Source organism: Megascapheus bottae, chromosome 22 (genome assembly GCF_031878675.1).
Source record: "Megascapheus bottae isolate mThoBot1 chromosome 22, mThoBot2.hap1, whole genome shotgun sequence".
Taxonomy (NCBI): domain Eukaryota; kingdom Metazoa; phylum Chordata; class Mammalia; order Rodentia; family Geomyidae; genus Megascapheus; species Megascapheus bottae.
Window position 1 is genome coordinate 12,321,773 of NC_143530.1, and position 17,919 is coordinate 12,339,691.

At 43.4% G+C, this 17,919-nt stretch overlaps 3 protein-coding genes across 7 annotated transcripts in view; 1 reads left to right on the top strand and 2 right to left on the bottom strand.

Moving 5' to 3' along the window:
• The window catches only part of Anks1a (ankyrin repeat and sterile alpha motif domain containing 1A), a 143,098-nt gene extending 138,179 nt beyond the window's left edge, over window positions 1-4,919 (bottom strand). For 4 of the 5 annotated variants that reach the window (XM_090355841.1, XM_090355837.1, XM_090355838.1 and 1 more), the window contains exon 1: window positions 4,588-4,919. In XM_090355841.1, coding sequence (XP_090211967.1) covers window positions 4,588-4,799 — 212 coding nt within the window. In that variant the 5' untranslated portion in view covers window positions 4,800-4,919. The remainder of the gene's footprint in view (window positions 1-4,587) is intronic. The other variant, XM_090355840.1, reaches the window with a different exon arrangement.
• A 1,285-nt stretch (window positions 4,920-6,204) lies between these two features.
• Window positions 6,205-12,664, top strand: Taf11 (TATA-box binding protein associated factor 11). Its single transcript, XM_090355843.1, has 5 exons — window positions 6,205-6,473; window positions 7,676-7,824; window positions 11,040-11,127; window positions 11,421-11,517; window positions 12,088-12,664. The coding sequence occupies exons 1-5, from the start codon at window positions 6,309-6,311 to the stop codon at window positions 12,216-12,218; spliced, it is 630 nt and encodes a 209-aa protein (XP_090211969.1). The 5' UTR covers window positions 6,205-6,308; the 3' UTR covers window positions 12,219-12,664.
• A 3,836-nt stretch (window positions 12,665-16,500) lies between these two features.
• The window catches only part of Bltp3a (bridge-like lipid transfer protein family member 3A), a 49,650-nt gene continuing 48,231 nt past the window's right edge, over window positions 16,501-17,919 (bottom strand). Inside the window, exon 21 of the mRNA XM_090355844.1 lies at window positions 16,501-17,622. Coding sequence (XP_090211970.1) covers window positions 17,497-17,622 — 126 coding nt within the window. The 3' untranslated portion in view covers window positions 16,501-17,496. The remainder of the gene's footprint in view (window positions 17,623-17,919) is intronic.

Consider the following 17,919-nt stretch of genomic DNA (forward strand, 5'->3'; position numbering starts at 1 on the left):
AACAGTGCCCAGACCCAGCATTCAAGCCCCATTACCAACCAAAAGAAAAAAAAAAAAAAACAGAAATGCATTTATGGTTTTCTACAGTATATAGCAAGTTTAATGAATATAATTTAATCATTATTTGGTGGCTAAAAGTCAAAATAAACATAAGCTATAGCATTTTAATATATGACCACAGTGTTTGGAGTCCAGGTATGGACAACTACAAAAACCTATGTCAACAGCCAAAACTTATGAGGGGAGGGGTAATTTTTTTTTTTTTTGCCAGTCCTAGGGCTTGAACTCAGAGCTGGAGCACTGTACTTGGACTTTCTCAAGGCTAGAGCTCTACACCTTGAGCCACAGCACCACTTCCAGCTTTTTTCTATGTATACGATACCAAGGAATCAAACCTGGGTCTTCATGCATGCTAGGCAAGCACTCTACCACTAGGCCACACTCAAGGCCGAAAGGGAGGAGTAAATTTTATCTTCTTTTTTTTTTCCTAGTCTGTCACATGGACATATCTTATCACTGATATAGGGGAGAAGGGCAGATCCAGGTCAAAAACCTCCAATATGGTAGGCCAAAGAAAAATTCTGCAGTTCATCTAAATTCTGCAGGCTTAGCACAAATTTAATGGTGGGTAAACATTTCGTTAACAAATAGCATAAATATGCCTACCTGTGCAGGTTCTCTCTATTTACTGTTTCTAATCTGCCATGGCAGATCACCAAGCATAAAAGCACCATTTAAAATGGGCCTGGCATGGAAATTTTAACAAGGCAGAGTACAACATGGCAAAACTGTTGTGATGATGGCTAACACTGAGCACCTAGCATGTTTCAGGAATTGTAAGGTCACCCTGCACGCATGACCTAAAACAGTACCCATATCTCAGCTATGGATACAGAAACTGAGACTCAAGTAGCTAATTTAGAGAAAGCCAAGCACTGCTTAGTGGTGGTAGTAGATTATGAATCCAGGCAGCCTGACAAAGAACAAGTAGCCTTGTAAAATGCTACATTGTCTGGATAAGTTAACATTAAATACATGAGTCAGAATAACACTTACTTTGTAATAATTTTTCAGTAGAAGTCTTCTTGACTGACTTTCTGACTCTCTCAAGTATACTCTCAATAGGTGACGATTATCATACACAAATATTACACTGATAAGCCAAAGATATAAAGCATAAAAGGTAGGTGTGATGGAACCATAAACTACTACATTGTACAGATGACAAGCTCCCAAGTAGAAGCTACACAGCTCTGTGGATATTAGGGTCACTGGGGAGGGTTTTAAGAAGTTAATACCTAAGCCCAGGCAGTGTAAGGCGAAGGGATGAGATGAGAGAAGGGGCATACTGTATCTTAAGAAAATGCACAGTCTCTGTAGGGTAGAGAAAAGGGAATCATAAATATATGAGTAAAAAACACAAATGGTTTGAAACATCTATGCCCACCTGTAGCTGTAAGTTCCTTAAACAGCTGGACAAAGGTGAACTGAGTTGTCATTACTAGCAGATAGCATATAGCAAATAAAACGAAGGCCAGACCTGAAGCTGATTTCATAGCTCTCACTAATTAACCTAGAGTTCTTGGCAGAGACTGAGGTTTGGGTCACAGGAGGTTGACCTCTACTCATTCCAAACCTACAAAGAGAAGGCATGCTGACCTATACTCCCAGCACCTTTCTTTTATCTTCCTTTCTTGCTTGCTTTTTTTTAAAAGATTGGCCTAGTGGTAGAGTGCTTGCCTAGCATGTGCGAAGACCCAGGTTTGACCCTTGGTACCATATACATAGAAAAAAGCTGGAAGTAGTGCTGTGGCTCAAGGTGTAGAGCTCTAGCCTTGAGAAAGCCCAAAGACAGTGCTCAAGCCCCGAGTTCAAGCCCCAGGACTGGCAAAAAAAAAAAATGTATAGTCTCATTTGCCCAGAAATCTTCCAGTTCTAACCACAGTCACTTCTAATTAATGAAAGACACAAAGTAACTGATGCCTGAAGATCCTCCTTGCCCTGAGGGGTCTCCTACCGGGAGGCTGGGAAGCTCTTAGGAGTCTACAGCCTCTACAATAGACCCTGGAGCAAGCTAGAGTCAGGTCTAACTCAGGGGATGGGAGATACTACCTGCATTTTTCTTTTTTTTAATCTACCTAGGGGCTTGATAGGAAGGCCTGGGTACTGTTGTTAAGCTCTTTTTGCTCAAAGCTAGCAATCTACCACTTCAAGACACAAGTTCAAGTTTTCTGGTGGTTAACTGAAGTTGTAAGAGTCTCACAGACTTTACTGTAGAGCTGCAATCTTCAAATCCTAACACAGGCAAAAATAAAATCCTGGCCAGGCATTTGGCCTAGTGGTAGAGTGCTTGCCTAGCATACATAGAGACCCAGGTTCGAGTCCTCTGTACCACATATATAAAGAAAGCCAGAAGTGGGCCGGGAATTTGGCTTGGTGGTAGAGTGCTTACCTAACGTGCATCAAAACCCGAGTTTCTCAGTACTACATACATAGGGAAAAAAAAGCTGAAAGTGATGCTGTGGCTCTAGTGCTAGAACACTAGCCTTGAGAAAGCCCAAGGACAGTGTTCAGGCTCTGAGTTCAAGCCCCCAGGACTGGCAGAAAGAAAGAAGGAAAGAAGGAAGGAAGGAAGGAAGGAAGGAAGGATGGAAGGAAGGAAGGAGAGAAAGAAAAACACAGAAGTGTTGCTGTGGCCCAAGTTGTGGTGCCTAAGGACAGTGCTCAGGCCCTGAGTTCAAGTCCCAGGACTGGCAAAATAATAATAATAATAATAATAATAATAATAATAAAATAAAAAATAAAAATCCTAACATACATTCAGCCTCCATATATTGAGCACCTGTGAGTCACCTGGACTATCTAAGGTTCTAGAAATATAAACATGAGGAAATCTACTAATCCATACTTATTTATCTTTAAGGGGCCCAGCTCATCAAAGGTCTAAGCAGGATGTTCTTCTAATGCCTAGAAGCACCAGAAAAGTCATCTTTCTCATTCCCATGCCTCTGATCATGGTGTGTTCCCTGCCCCCCCCCCCATCAACCTGGCTATGCCCACCATAGTTGATCTACATGTCCTCATATCCTTCAAAGTCAGCTTAAGTCTCTCACCTCTGGGGGTCCTGATCTCAAAATAAGTGATGATCACCTCCCAAAGTGATGTCTGTTTCTCTCAAATACCAACAATCACAATGAGTGCCCCCATGTGTATTTGGAAATTGATAGTCCTCTGATAACTTTATTTATTAAACATATCTTGATTACCTACTATGAGCCTGTGTTGTTGAAGGGCTGGAGAAACAGCAAAACAGTACTGAGGTTTTTTCCCCCATAGGAAGCTCCTAGGAAGGGTTCTTGTCCTACACTGCTTTTAAAAAAAAAAATCCTCCTATAGGGCTGGAAGTTTGGCCTAGAGGTAGAGTGCTTGCCTAACACGCACCAAGACCAGGGTTTGATTCCTCAGCACCACATACATAGAAAAAAGCTGGAAGTGGTGCTGTGGCTCAAGTGGTAGAGTGCTAGCCTTGAGAAAAGTCCAAGGACAGTGCTCAGGCCCTGAGTTCAAGCCCCACAACTGGCAAAACAAACAAACAAAAATCTTCCTATAAAGATCTGGGTTGGTCTTCTGTGCTAATACCTAAAGACTTATTGGAGCCTTGGGCTTCTTTGGTTCACATTCACTCAAACTGAAGTTGCATAAACTAGTAGGGAACAAAAGCTCATGAAGCCATTTCTAAATGAACTTCCACTTCTTAAAAAAAAAAAAACTCAGCAGAACAAGGAAGGAAAACAGGCTCTTGAAAGCCCTGCTGAGCAAACACATTTTACTCACACAGTGGACACATCTCCAGTCTCCCTTCCAAGCCACACAAAAGTGAATCTTCCCCCCCTCCCCAAGCCTTGCAGCCAGTAAACTTAGTAGGTCTCCAAAACGTCTGAAACGCCTCGTTTCCTAAACGCGTTTTTCTAAACCTTTATTTCTTAACGCGCAAGCGTCCCCCCCCCCCCCCCATGAACCAGGCGTATGCCATCTACACGCACCCAAAGAGGCAATTACGGAACAACCATTTCAACTTCCAGCACAAGAAGGACTGGAAGGTAGACATTTGGAACGAGATCGATTCCGACCCAATTTCAACATAAACAAAAGCCCAGGTCCAACCGAGCCCAGTAGAAGAATTCCACGTTCCCCAGCGAGCAGGGCAGCCGCCAGGCTGCAGGACGCGGGAGTTGTTCCAGGAGGTGAGACTTCATTTGTATGCGCTCCATTTGCACGGCTTTTGTGAAAAACGACAGCTGGCACCCCGGAGCGGGCACCGGCGACGCCGCGCCGGGCCACGCGGCGGCGGCGGCGGCTGCCACCTGGGCACTCCCACCATTCTTCGCCCGTCGGGTCCGCACGCGAGAGCCGCCGAGCCCGCCGGCGCCGCGCGCACCGCGCGCCCCCTCCGCACCCGCGGCCCCCGGGGCGCGCCGCGAGCCCCGTTCACCCGCCCCGCGCGGCTCGGCAGCCCCGACCTCCCCCGGGACTCAGGAGACCCGCCAGGGAGACGGTCCCCGAGGCGACCGGCCCCCGCGCACCCACCTGAGCAGACTGGAGAGGGGATGACTGGAACTGCCGAGCCCGCCGCCGCCGCCGCCGCTGCCGCCGCCACCCGCGGAGCCCCCGCCGCCGCCGCCGCCGCCGCCGCCGCCGCCCCCGAAGCCTGAGGAGAGCCGCTTCCCGGACAGCAGCTTCTCCACGGCCGGGAGGTGCCCGGTGCGGGCCGCCTCCAGCAGCTCCTGCTCCTTCCCCATCCCCAGGGCCACCACCTCCTGGACCCTCTCCCGGGGGCCGCCGCCGGTCTTGCACAGGCTCCCAAACTTTCCGTCTCCGGGCAACGCACCCCCCAGACCAGCCGGGGACACCACCCCCCCTTCCCCCCCTGGCTCTTCCCCCCCGCCTCCTTGACGGGCGCGTCACTTCCGGGATCCGGCGTCACGCGTCACCGCGCCCCTCGCCCCGCCCCCTTGCCCACCTAGCCGGGCGGGGCTGCGCGGAGTTGGACAGGTAGACCCGGCTGTGCCCCGCCAGCCTGGGAGAGCCCTGGGTGCACGCCGTCTGCTGGGAGAGGCTGAAGGCGGCCGCCTGTTCGCGACTGCTTCCCCTAAAGGCTTTGAGAGCACCGGGGACTGGAAACTCGGTCGTCCCGACAGGATAGAAACAAAGGGATTTGGTAATGCACGCCTATGTTTCCAAATCCCTTCCTTAAAGGTGCATAAATTAAAAATGAAATGGGTGCGGGCCTAGTGCTGCAGAGATGAAAAGAGACGAACTTTTAAGTAGAATATCCTCGCCACTTTGACTTTTCCAATCTATGAAAAGACTTAAGTGAGACTTCCCTCAAGGTAGGATTCCCTTTAGGATGCTATTCAACAAGCGGATTTTTTTTTTTAAGATCCATTACTGGGGAAATGGAACCCAGGCATTTGGGTAGAACTTATTTATTTGTATTCTGTCCCTTGATGCTTGCTCCTGACTGGAGGCAGGTGGTCATAACTGATTGAATAAATGAACTGGATAAATTCTGAGTATATGACTTCTCGTAGTACTCCTCGTCGTAGATGCTTACGATGTGGTAAAAGGCTTTAAATCATTCATCAACATAGCCCCGCGTCTCCCCGCAGGTGAAATAAGACTTGTAGCTGCTTGAACGTTTTCCAGCCCAAGGTGATCTCATTCCAGGATGCCAACATACAGTGGTGTCCCCACTATACCAGGGAGAGCAAAGTAACTACTCTAAAGGCTGAGATGGGAAGATTGCTGTCGAAAGCGAGCCCTGGCGGGAAAGTCCTTGAAACGCATCTCCAATTAACCACTAAAGAGCCAAAGAGGAAGTGGAGGTGTGGCTCAAGCGGTAGACTGCCAGCCTTGAACACAAAAGCTCAGTGACGGCGCCCGAGCGCTGAGATCGGGTTCCCCAGGAGGCGGGGGGAGGGAGGGGGCTAGTTGGGGAGGTAAACTAGCATTGCGTTTCTGGAAAGGGTTCAATGAGAAAAAAAAAACACTGCGCTCCTTCAAAAAGAAAAGAAAACAAAATGCGTGTTTCCTAGATCGGAGGATTCCCCACGTCCTTCAACTCCACAAAACCAGTCAAACGGTTCGCGCGCGCGCCTCGGAATGACCCCTCCGCGGAGCCGTAGGGGTGATGTCATCACGGCGCGACCACAGGAAGTAAGCCACTGGCTCTGCCGTGCGCCCTCCGTCGTGCCGCGCCCTCAGCTCCAGCTCCGTTCCGAGCCCGGATTTCCCCGCTCCTTCCGGAGATGGACAATGGCGGGGAGTCACCCGCAGACAAAAGTGGGGAGACTGGAGAGCCAGACGAGACGACCGCGGCTCCCAGGGACCCGGGAACTACTGACACCGACGGAGTCCCGGAAGAAACTGACGGAGACGCGGACCTGAAGGAGGCCGCGGCGGAGGAAGGCGAGGTAGATAGAGGGGTGCGAGCGTGGAGGAACGCTGCGGCGTGTGTCACGGCCTGCTCGCCCCGAATCCGCGCTTAGCCCCTCCCTGCAAACTGGTGAACTCTTTCTAAACCTGCAATCTCGAAGGAGAAGGGAGTGCCTTCCGATTCGGCCCCAGGGACCCAATACTGGGATGATGTTCTTAATCCTCGCCTTTAGGGACTAAAGCTTCTTCTGATGAAGTTTAAGTTGAGCCTCTCGGTTTTCCCGGTGAGGAAATGTAAGGACCGATGTCACACTAAAACTTACTGGAGTCATTAAAACCCAAGGTAGCTTGCACCCCTTGCGAGTTCAGCTTTTGTGTTTAAAGGTAATAGAGTCCATCTAAAAGCAATTTTGAAGGCGTTTGTGGTTAAATCTTATTCATAACCTCTTGGGTCATTGAAATTTTACTAATCACCTGGATGCTCTAGCCGTAAAACCGCAAACCTATCAGTTGTGCTCAAGGGTTCGGTATTGTTGCCTAGCTCTGCAACTCTTTAATCTCAGCCTTCCCCGTGTTCCATTTCTAATGGTAGAATCCTGGTCTTAGAGTGAGAATGCACTTAGTGATATTTTTATATGTAGTCAACACTAGTAAATAGATCCTGTAGATCTAAAGGTCCAATTGCTGACTGATGGAGAGGACTTTGTTGTCATCCCTTTAAAAATTAAAGTCCAAAGCAGAGGCCAGAGGAGAGTAGTTGTTCTTATCCTTACCATGTTCTTGCCCTTGAAAACAGGAGCTGTAATACAATGGAAGATAGAATTATTTGGCTTATTTTCTTTTGTAGCTATGCTATAATAATCTCTTTAAGAGAAAGACTGGGGCTGGGAATATGGCTTATTAGTAGAGTGCTTGCCTAACATTCACGAAGCCTTTGGTTCAGTTCCTCAGTATCCCATAAAACTGAAAGTGGCACTGTGGCTCAAATGGTAGAGCACTAGCCTTGAGCACACAGAGACTCGGGGACAAAGTCTAGGCCCTGAGTTCAACACCAAGACTGACAAGAGAAAAAAAAAAAGAGGGGGAGACTATGTCTTACACTTTTTGCTAGATTAACTGCTTAGAACCAAAGCACTGCTCAATAGATAGACTCTCTGTATTATATTAAAGATATTTGCTTACCTTACAAAATCCTGCAAAGTAAGCCAAATCTACAACAGGATTTCTCTCATCTTTCCAGCTCAAGAGTCAAAGTGCCTCAGATTTAACAGCAGCTGAAAGGGAAGATGCATCACTGCTTACTCCTGCTGCCAAAAAGCTGAAAATAGACACCAAAGAAAAGAAAGAAAGGAAGCAAAAAGTGGATGAGGATGAGATTCAAAAGATGCAGTGAGTCACTTTCTGATTAGTCCCCATTTCAAGGCAAATTCAGACTTTTTTCTTTTGGCCTTTTATTTGTTTTAAAATAAAGTGGCCAGGTGCACTGACTAAGCATGTAATCCCAACTACTTGAGGCAGAGATGAAAAAGGAGAAATTATAGTTCAAGGCCAGATCAGACATAAAAGTTCATGAGACTCTACCTCAACTAATGACTTGGTGCACTTGTTTGAGTTTGTTAACCCAGTGTCACTAGGCCTTGGGGAAGTGAGCACATCTTCAATCCCAGTGACACCAGAAAGCACAATTAGGATCACAGCTCTTGCCAGCCCAGACATAAAGCAAGACTCCACCTACCTCAAGAATAACTGAAGTGGGCCAGGAGTGTGGCCTAGTGGTAGAGTGCTCACCTAGCATGCATGAAGCCCTGGGTTCGATTTCTCATTAACACATACACAGAAAAAGCCAGATGTGGTGCTCTGGCTCAAGTGGCAGAGCACTAGCCTTAAGCAAAAAGTGTCTAAGGACAGTGCCCAGGCCCTGAGTTCAAGCCCCAGGACTGGAAAATAATAATAATATAACCAAGGCAGTACTCACTAGACAATATGTTGAAAAAACTATACAACTTGTGGGTGGGATGGAAGGGGAAAACTGGAAGAGAGCGAGAAGTGGAGTGACGTGTTCAAAAAGAAATGTACTTTTTCTAATTTATATATTTGTAACCCCTCTGTTCATCATCTTTGCAATAATATAAATATTTTTGCCAGTCCCGGGGCTTGAACTCAGGGCATGAGCACTCACTGTCCTTGAGCTTTCTCAAGGCTAGAGCTCTACCACATGAGCCACAGAACCACTTTTGGCTTTTTTATATACGTATATATGTGGTAACTGAGGAATCAAATCCATGTCTTCCTGCATGCTAGGCAAGCACTCTACCACCAGGCCAAATTCCCAGCTCCAACAGTAATTTTTTTTAAGGCAAGCTGGACCCTAGTGGCTCATGCCTGTAATCCTAGTTACTCAGTAGGCTGAGATTTGAGGATTGAAGTTCAAAGCCAACTTGTATAAATAAGACCCTAAGACTCATCTCTAATTAGCCAACAATAAGCCAGAAATGTAGCTGTGGCTCAAAAAAGCTCAAGGATACCAAGTGCTAGTGGCTCATACCTGTAATCCTAGCTATTCAGGAGGCTGAAACTTGAGGACTATTGTTTGAAGCCAGTGTGAACAGCAAAGTTTATGGGATTCTTATCTCTACTTATGCACCAGAAATGCCAGAAGTGGAGCTGTAGTGGAGTGGTAATCTTCAATAAGAAAACTCAAGGAACATGTGAAAGGGTATCAATGTATGTGAATTAATGCACCTTCTATCTGGCAAATATCATGTAACCCTTTTACTAATTACAATAAAAAAAAAACACTAAAAAAAAAAAGAAAACTCAAGGACAGTACTCAGGCTCTGAATTCAAGCCTCAGGAACACACACACACACACACACATCAAGTATTTGAAACCTTTCTTACTTAGCAAGGGAAAGGCCTGAGTTGAGTTCAATCCCCAGTGCTCCAAAAAGAAAGAGAAAGAAAATTAGTATATTATAGAAAATAGAGTAAGCAATGTAAAATGAAAATACCTTTCAGCTTTTTGAAGTATGATTTGTACATAATGCATTTTCAGGATTTCTTTTGTTTTTTGATAATTTAAGTATTTGTTTTATTGTTTTTGTTTGTTTTTTGCCAGTCCTGAGCTTGAGCTCAGTACTGTTCTTGGACTTTCTCAAGACCAGAGCTTCTACCACTTGAGCCTCAGCACCACTTCCAGCTTTTTTCTACATATGTGGTACCAAGGAATTGAACCCAGGTCTTTGTGCATGCTAGGCAAGCGCTCTACCACTAGGCCAAACTCCCAGCCCTATAACTAAGTATTTTTATGTCAGCAAATATGCCCATAAATTGTTTTTAATGGCTGCATTGTATCCCATTATGTGAACGAACCATAATTTCACTGCTCTTGTTAAACTTTATTTTTGTTGTTATATTTAAGTAGTTGTACAAAGGAATTACCATTCAACAAATCAAATCTAAGTACAGTGCATCATGATTAATATCACCACTTCTTACCTTTTGGTGCTGCTCCTGGGGCTTGAACTCAGAGCACAGGCATTGTCCCTGACCTTTTTTTTTCTTTTTCTTTTCTGTCAGTTGTGGTGCTTGAAATAGCCTAGATGCTGTCACTGAGCTTCTTTGTATTTGTCTAACATTCTATCAATTGAGCCACATCTCCACTTCCTGATTTTTGAGTGGGTAGTGAAAATAAGAGTCTCACAGGGACTTTTCTGCCTATGCCAGCTTTCAAACCACAATCCTCAGATCTCAGCCTCCTAAGTAGCTAGGATTACAGGTGTGAGCCAATGGCACCTGGCTTGTCCCTGATCTTTTTAACTCAAGACTAGTGCTCAAGACTTCAGCAATAGCTCCACTTCTGCGTTTTTTGGTTTTTAATGGGAGACGGGAGTCTCATAGAACCAGACCATTGACTTTTATTTTTAATTTCCTGTTTGTGTCCTTTGTTTTCTCCTTTTCTCAATACCAAGGCTTAAATTCAGGGCCTTGCACTCTTACTTGGCTTGCTTGCTCACAGCTGGCACTCTACTCCTTGAGCCTTACCTCCAGCCCTGTGTTTTGCTGGTCATTTTAGCGATGGGCTTTTATGCCCAGTCTGGGTTTGAACTGTGATTTTTCTGAAACGCTACCTCCTGAATGACTAAGATATTAGGTGTAACCCCCTGATAGCCCTACTTTGTTCATTTTCTAAAGTTGCTTTGGGCCTTTAAAATTAATTATATAGGGCTGGGAGTCTGGCCTAGTGGTAAAGTGCTTGCCTAGCATACACGAAGACCTGGGTTCGGTTCCTCACTACCACATACATAGCAAAAAGCTCAAGTAGTAGAACTCTAGCCTTGAGAAAACCCAAGGACAGTGCTCAGGCCCTGAACTCAAGCCCAGGACTGGCAAAAAAAATAAAAATAAAAGTTAATTATATAATGAGAGTATTAACCACACTCTACATTTTGTAAATAATTTTTTTCTAGATCTGTTAATGTTCAACTGATTTAAATATAAATTTATTTTTATCAATTTGAAATACTATAAGACTTTGAGAGAGAATATGTATCTTTAGCATCCATTTTTATTAACCAACTTAATTACCTGAATCTTTTGTTTAGAATCCTGGTTTCTTCTTTTTCTGAGGAGCAGCTGAATCGCTATGAAATGTATCGCCGGTCAGCTTTTCCTAAGGCAGCCATTAAAAGGGTAAGAATGGATAACTACACTTTATTACTAATCAGATATTGAAACTGAACCAGATTCTAACTATTCTGAAGCAAGATGTTAAACAAATCAGTAAATGACATCCCTCTTATCTAACCAATTCCAATTAGTAAGGTATAGAGTGTCAATATATGAAACAAGTCATAACCCACTGGAATACTTAATAGTCTGTTTCATTATTTAGTCTGTGTCAAGTGCATACTACACTGATTGCCGCTATATTCCAAAACCAGTATTTTACCATCTTAATCACAAGTCTTTGTCTTTCTTTAAAGCTAATCCAGTCCATCACTGGCACGTCTGTGTCCCAGAATGTTGTTATTGCTATGTCTGGTATTTCCAAGGTTTTCGTCGGGGAGGTGGTGGAAGAAGGTGAGTAGTGCTGGTCTGATTTTCAAGATTATCTACACCAAGGAACTTTGGAAAAGCACCTGTGAGTTTCCATGTTCACTAGAAGCCGCTCAAGTATTCAAAGATGCTTGACCCCTATTTCTTGAAAGTTTCAATATTGGAGGGCAAGGAAGCATTTAGAAAAGTCCTTTCTCACCAGGAGTGGTGACTCATACCTGTAATCCTAGCCACTCAGGAGGCTGAGATCTGAGGGTAACAGTTCAAAGCCAGCCCGAGCACTAAAGTCCTTGAGACTCTTATTTCCAATTAACCACTAGAAAGCCGGAAATGGCGCTGTGGCTCAAGGGGTAGGGCAGTAGCCTTGTCCCTGAAGAGCTCAGGGACAATGCCCAGGCCCAGAGTTCAAGTCCCACAACAGACACCCCCCCCCCCCAAAAAAAAGCCAAGCAAGAGAGCATGAAGGCCTGAGGCCTTTCCTTCAAGCCCTATTACCAGCAAACAGACACAAAATCATCAGCCAGAATTTTAGAACTCCAATAAGGATTGTGGCTAATAAGTTCTTGTGTAATACTTTTTCCTTTCCCTGTGCAGCCCTGGATGTGTGTGAGAAGTGGGGAGAAATGCCACCACTACAGCCCAAACACATGAGGGAGGCTGTTCGGAGGTTGAAGTCAAAGGGGCAGATCCCTAACTCAAAGCACAAAAAAATAATCTTCTTCTAGAACCAAGCCTGGAAAGGCCCACTGCTGACAGGGGATGCCCTCTTCTATCAGGCTTTCTACATTGGTGCTTCAGTAAGCAGCTGTCCTCTGAGTGTTCCAAGGTGACAATTTTAATGTCTTTATCCAAATAAGTATTCATTGCACCTAAAATGCAAATAGCCTATATCAGACTTATAGTAAATTTCAGATCTCTTGTGGCATTTGAGATTCTTCAGTCTCAGTTCATTGAAAGAAGGTACATATATCTTCAGCATCTTTTAAATGGAGATGCAGCTTTCAGACAAAAGCCTGAGAGAACTCTGATGATTTCACACTGAAGCCAAAGTTGCTAAATTAAGATAAGTTGTTTCTTAACTCTGGTTTTCAGTAGATGAAGCAACCAGAAACTTTCCCACTTCTGATACTTACCATAGAGGATGTGATGACTAGTGGAATACTATGTGCTTGTTAACACTAAAGATTTTTCTGTAACTTTTGATAAGTGATCATTATTAAACTTTTTCAATTCGATATATGTTATCCATTTTGTCTTGCTGGTGGAATGGAGTTGATCTTTTTTTTTTTAATGTTGTCTAAATAAAATTGCTCTTGGCTTTTTCATAAAATTTTGTGAACTTTTTCTTTGAGAACCATTAAAATTTTAACTCATAAATAAACACTTAAAGCACTGGCAAAAAAAATTATGTAAATCCTAGCACTGAGAGAAGACTGGAACCATATGGGAGCTCAAGGTCAGCCTGGGTTATACATCTAGGTGCTGTCTCAAGACACAAAATAATAGTCACACATTTCAAATCCTATAATTATACCACAGCCAATATTGTTTAATAAGTTTTAATTTGCCTTTTATCAGGTGGTTCACAGAACCAGTACACTCAGGGTTTGATTAGATATTGCAACATTAAAGTTGCCCAATACTGGCCAGGATTCCAGTTCATCACATACATTCTCATTGTTTCCTCAAACAGAGGAGTGGAGTGACCTTTCATTGACAGTGGTTAGCAATAATAAGGCTACTGTACATAATTGGCAATCCCCCAGAATTCATTCCCATTTGTTTTACAGTATCAGAGAAGGGTTTTGAAACTGTTCTCTTTTAAAGCTTCCTGAGCAGGTCTTAGAATAGATTCCACTTCTGTTTAGCACCCAAGTGGGGAAACAGTTTGGATGTACAAAGTTGGACAGATCTGACTTTTAGTATCTTTAACATTAAATTCATTGGCCTAGCCAGTGGAGAAGACACTTCAGTGAGCATTTCACAGAGAAATGCTGTAAGAGTCAGGCTAAATTTTCATCAAAACTAATAAACTGACAAAAAAAATGCTGAGCAATAACAATTTAACTCATAGGAACTATACCTACTACAACTGGGGGTACTAGATAAGGCTTAAACTGAATAATGAGAGGAAACTTAAGCCTCTGTGTTGAAGTTTATACTACTGTATCCTTTTGTGCAAGGACAGACCCAATGAATGACAGCTACTATCCACACCTACACCTTGGTGAATGGAACATTCCTTTTCTGACAGAAGGTCAAAGAGCCACTATGCAAAAACTCCCATCTCTGAAAGGATGGTACATCACCCAGAGGCTCCAAAATGGATAAATCACAAAGCAGTAACACTTTTACAGTTCTCATCCAGGTGGCATACATGTGCATGTAAAAGTTGGTAACAGAATGTTCTCGTACAGAAATAACTTCAAATTACCTTCTTTCTACCAGTAACTACATAAATGAGTTTAACTGAAAGCACTTAAGCTTTATGTGAAGGGAAAAGAATCCCTTATTTATAACATACACACAAGTACTTTTCTTTCAGAACCATGGAAAAGGAGAGGTGGACCATAAAGTCAAAAGCAACTATAATGTCAGTAGATCCACTTTGTCTTACATCAGAGACATAGGTTAATTGTTCCAGTGAGTTGAAAAGAAATTTTGAGATTGACAGCCATACCTTCTGTTCAGTTAAATTTAACTCTAGTTCATATATACAAAAGCATAACCTGGTACATGCATGTAAACAGGAAATCCAGACAACCACAAATGACACACCATTGTAAATACTTCACAGATGAAAAGACAATGTGCAGTGGCTCCAGGCTCCAAGAGGTAACAGTGCTATCCTCCAGACATTTCCTTGAGGTATTATTTTTTGTTCTGTCTTATAGCTCCAAGGCAGAAAAACCATTGGGGAGGGGAATATACTACTTTTTTACTCTATTCTCCAATTTATACTTAACCTGAAGATTACCACTTCACAATTTTTTCATGGTGAAAAGATCCCTCTCCCATGAGTAAGAATATGAGATTATACAAGACGTTTTTCTTTTTGTTTTTAACTAAAATCCATGGGATTTTTACTAACCTACCACATTTCAAGAAGGAGGATTTCAAGACACAATGGGAAAGTCTGAAATTCTAAGGATCCACTTGTCACATAGGATAAGAACTCCAATTCAGAGGGCCAGAAACATGACAGCTCTGGCCATTAAGGGGTCGCCTTGATACTTCGCAGATGCATTTCTATGAGCTTAAGGTAAGGCATACCAGGCAATACCTATTAGGCGCTTTCTTTGTGTGAAGGGATACAAGTCGAATATGGTGTGCAGGAAAGGAAAGGAACTGTGATTTTAAATCAGCTCAGGGGAGCCCAAGGTTGAATAATTCTATTTTCCAGTAATGGATATCCCCAATATCTGCTGTAAAAACATTAGAAATGCCACACTTAAGAGGATAAGCAATCCATTTAGTTCAACATGCTTCTTTAAAAGAAGCACTAAGAGGCACATTGAAGGACACATTTGCCCTCTTGTTTGTATATCACTAAGTGACCCCAGTTCTCTTAGGAGGCCATCATACAAGGATTCCTCTTAAACTGCCTACACCCAGATGCAGTTTTCTAGAGTACTTTAGACAAAAATAAAAAAAACAAACCTCACCAAGTTTCTGATTTGCTGAAGTACTTCTTTTTCCTCGAGGTGGGGAGATAGAACCTAGATCATTAGGGTTCTTGTTCCTGAGTGACAGTCATGCAATCAAACAATCCCTTCAGCTTTCATCTTTGTGGAACAGCAGCTACACTTCAAAGACCTATGAAATACCTCTGCCTCCAGATCACTTGTACTGTTCTCTGGACCTCTGTTCCCTTTACCAGGTATCTGAAGAAGTATGAATGGGTAATTCATTAAAATTTCCCCTTGCATGAAATGCTGTCTTGTGTTGTCTACAGCACTGTCCCGTTGGTGTCTAGAAGGCAGTCAAGCTTTTGGCCCCAGCAGCACCTTGACCAGTCTTCATTCTGTTCAAAAGTTCCATATCTTTCCTGAGTCCTCACAGAGCTTGCTGTCATCTTAGTTGATCACTCTTCCATAAATATATTACCTTCTACTATGCTGAACCTCACTCATCAATTTGAGTATTCACAGTCCTGCTTGTGACCAAGAAAGGTAACCAAAAAAGGCTAAGAAAAAATTTTCATCATCTTTAAGTTGTTCCCTTTCTTGGCTTTTTGCTTTTAACTCTTATGATCTGTTTGGGAATTAGGGACATTTAATTGTGTACAACTGATTAATGTACTTTCAGTTCATTTATAAGAATCTTAAGGTTGAACTATGAGCACTGATTCATAGGAAGCTTCATCTCCAGAGAAGTGTTTGGTTTTTTCTAAGTCTAATTTGTTTCCTAAGCCTAACAAATTTCCACACTCCCATGGTAAATGTTTTAAAGATTGCCTTTATAAAGACTTGACTAAAGTCTTATTCAAAGTTTATTCAAATTAGTTCTAGTTCTTCATGAATGTGTTTCTTTTTAACCTCCAAAAAACTAGAGGATAGGTAGACACGATCATGCATGCCTACAATCTCAACCTTTGGGAGGCTGAGGCAGAAAAATATCAAGTTTGAAGCCAGCCTGGGCTACATGGCAAGAATTTATCTCAAACAAGACATGAACACACACAGCTGGGACGAGGCTCAACTGGAAGAGTGCTTGGCTAGCAAGCATTAGGCCCTGAGTTCAAACTCAAGTACCATCCAAAAAAAAGTATACAAGCATGATTTTTTTTTCATAAAAATCACACTTTTCTTTCAAAAGGTCATGTACAATTAAGACTTCAATGACATCATCAACTCATTGTTTTGCCATCTTGCCAAGTCAAGGTGAGTTTGCTGATGGACTGTGTTTACCACCAAGCAGTATGGGTAAAAGAAAAGTCTGGAGAGTTAGCCAAGAAGAGAGAAAAACAACTCTTATATGGGGCAAGGGAGAAAATCTAGATAGGAAGGAGTTTGTTTTGTTTTTACTTAGTTAAAAGTACATGATTTTAAAAAGCCACAGTAACAGAGGAAAGTCAACAGGCTGAGATGTCTACGTTCAAGTTTAAAACACAGCACCCAAACCACCAAGTGCTGAGGTGAGCACTGGCAGAAAATCACAGTGCTGGGAAAGCATATGACCAGGGACCCAGGGAGACAGAGGAAGTAATCTCTCAGGGACAGCTGTGGAGGGCATGTGGGCATGACTTACTGTAGAGTCTCAGAATTGAGCTCCTTACTGATTCTACCACAATATGCCTTCTTCCACCTCAGAGTATTTTTTCTTCATTTAAATTTCGAATAAATTATGTTACAGAAGGGAAAGATGATATGGCTGAGTCACAACTTCTAATTTTCTCCCATAGCATCATGATGAAATTACAACAGAATGGAAGTTTGACCTAAAATACCTGACTGGAATACCAGATAAGATGATAAGGGCCTGGTTCCCATTACAAACCAGGCAGAGTCCAGCACTCCCTTATTCCTCCTGTTCCCACCCCTTTGTTTAGTTATTTCCTGTTCTATTCCACTATCCTGGCCAAAAGTCAGGTCAAAGACTTTTCAGGTCTGCTGCAAGAGGTTCTGAGTCATGGAATCTGGTGGCTCTATGCATTACTGAAGTATCCTCTGCATTTGTTCACACAGGCATTAAGGGAACCAAACATCTCTGCTACAAAACAAGAAGATAAAATGGCCCTACCATGTGAAAATTCTACCTAGTATGCAAAGGACCTAAAGGCTTTCTACAGCCTAGACAGCCTATGTATGAGAGACACACAAAACTACCCCATTTCCTGGGATATGGTCTTGCATTGCCCTATCCTCCATCCTATTAGACAGCGAGTGGAAAGCATATAACAAGGGAAAGTGCCCCTCTGGCACCCTCAAAACAGTGTCCTCTGTTCTAGATGGTGCTATTGCTGGTGATCTCTCCTTGGCACAGGTGGCAGCGCCACTGCTATCAGAGCTCAAACAGGGGGTTATATTTCCTAATCTCCTGGAGAAGTCTTTCTTTGTCCTGGTTGGCACTGGCCAATGCTTCTTTAGCCTCTGTGAGTTCCTTTCGTAGGGTAGGCAGTTCTTTCACCTGAGGAACAATAAGAAGTTTACAGTTAGCAAACATGATTAATACAATCTGGCAACAATATCCAGAGAGGGGGAACAAGGAGGAAGAACTCAAACAGAAAAATGGACAGGTCAGGTTAATGATCTTAAGAGAATTCAACTAGACCTTTCTAAAAGCCTAACTGCCCTTCATGCTTCTTCAGTCTGAAGAAATGAAATATGTGAGCAGCAACCACTCACCATCAGCTTCAGCTTACATCTTCCAGTCAGCACCTTCACAAGCTGCTGTTAAAGAGTCAGGAGACCATGCCAGGCACGG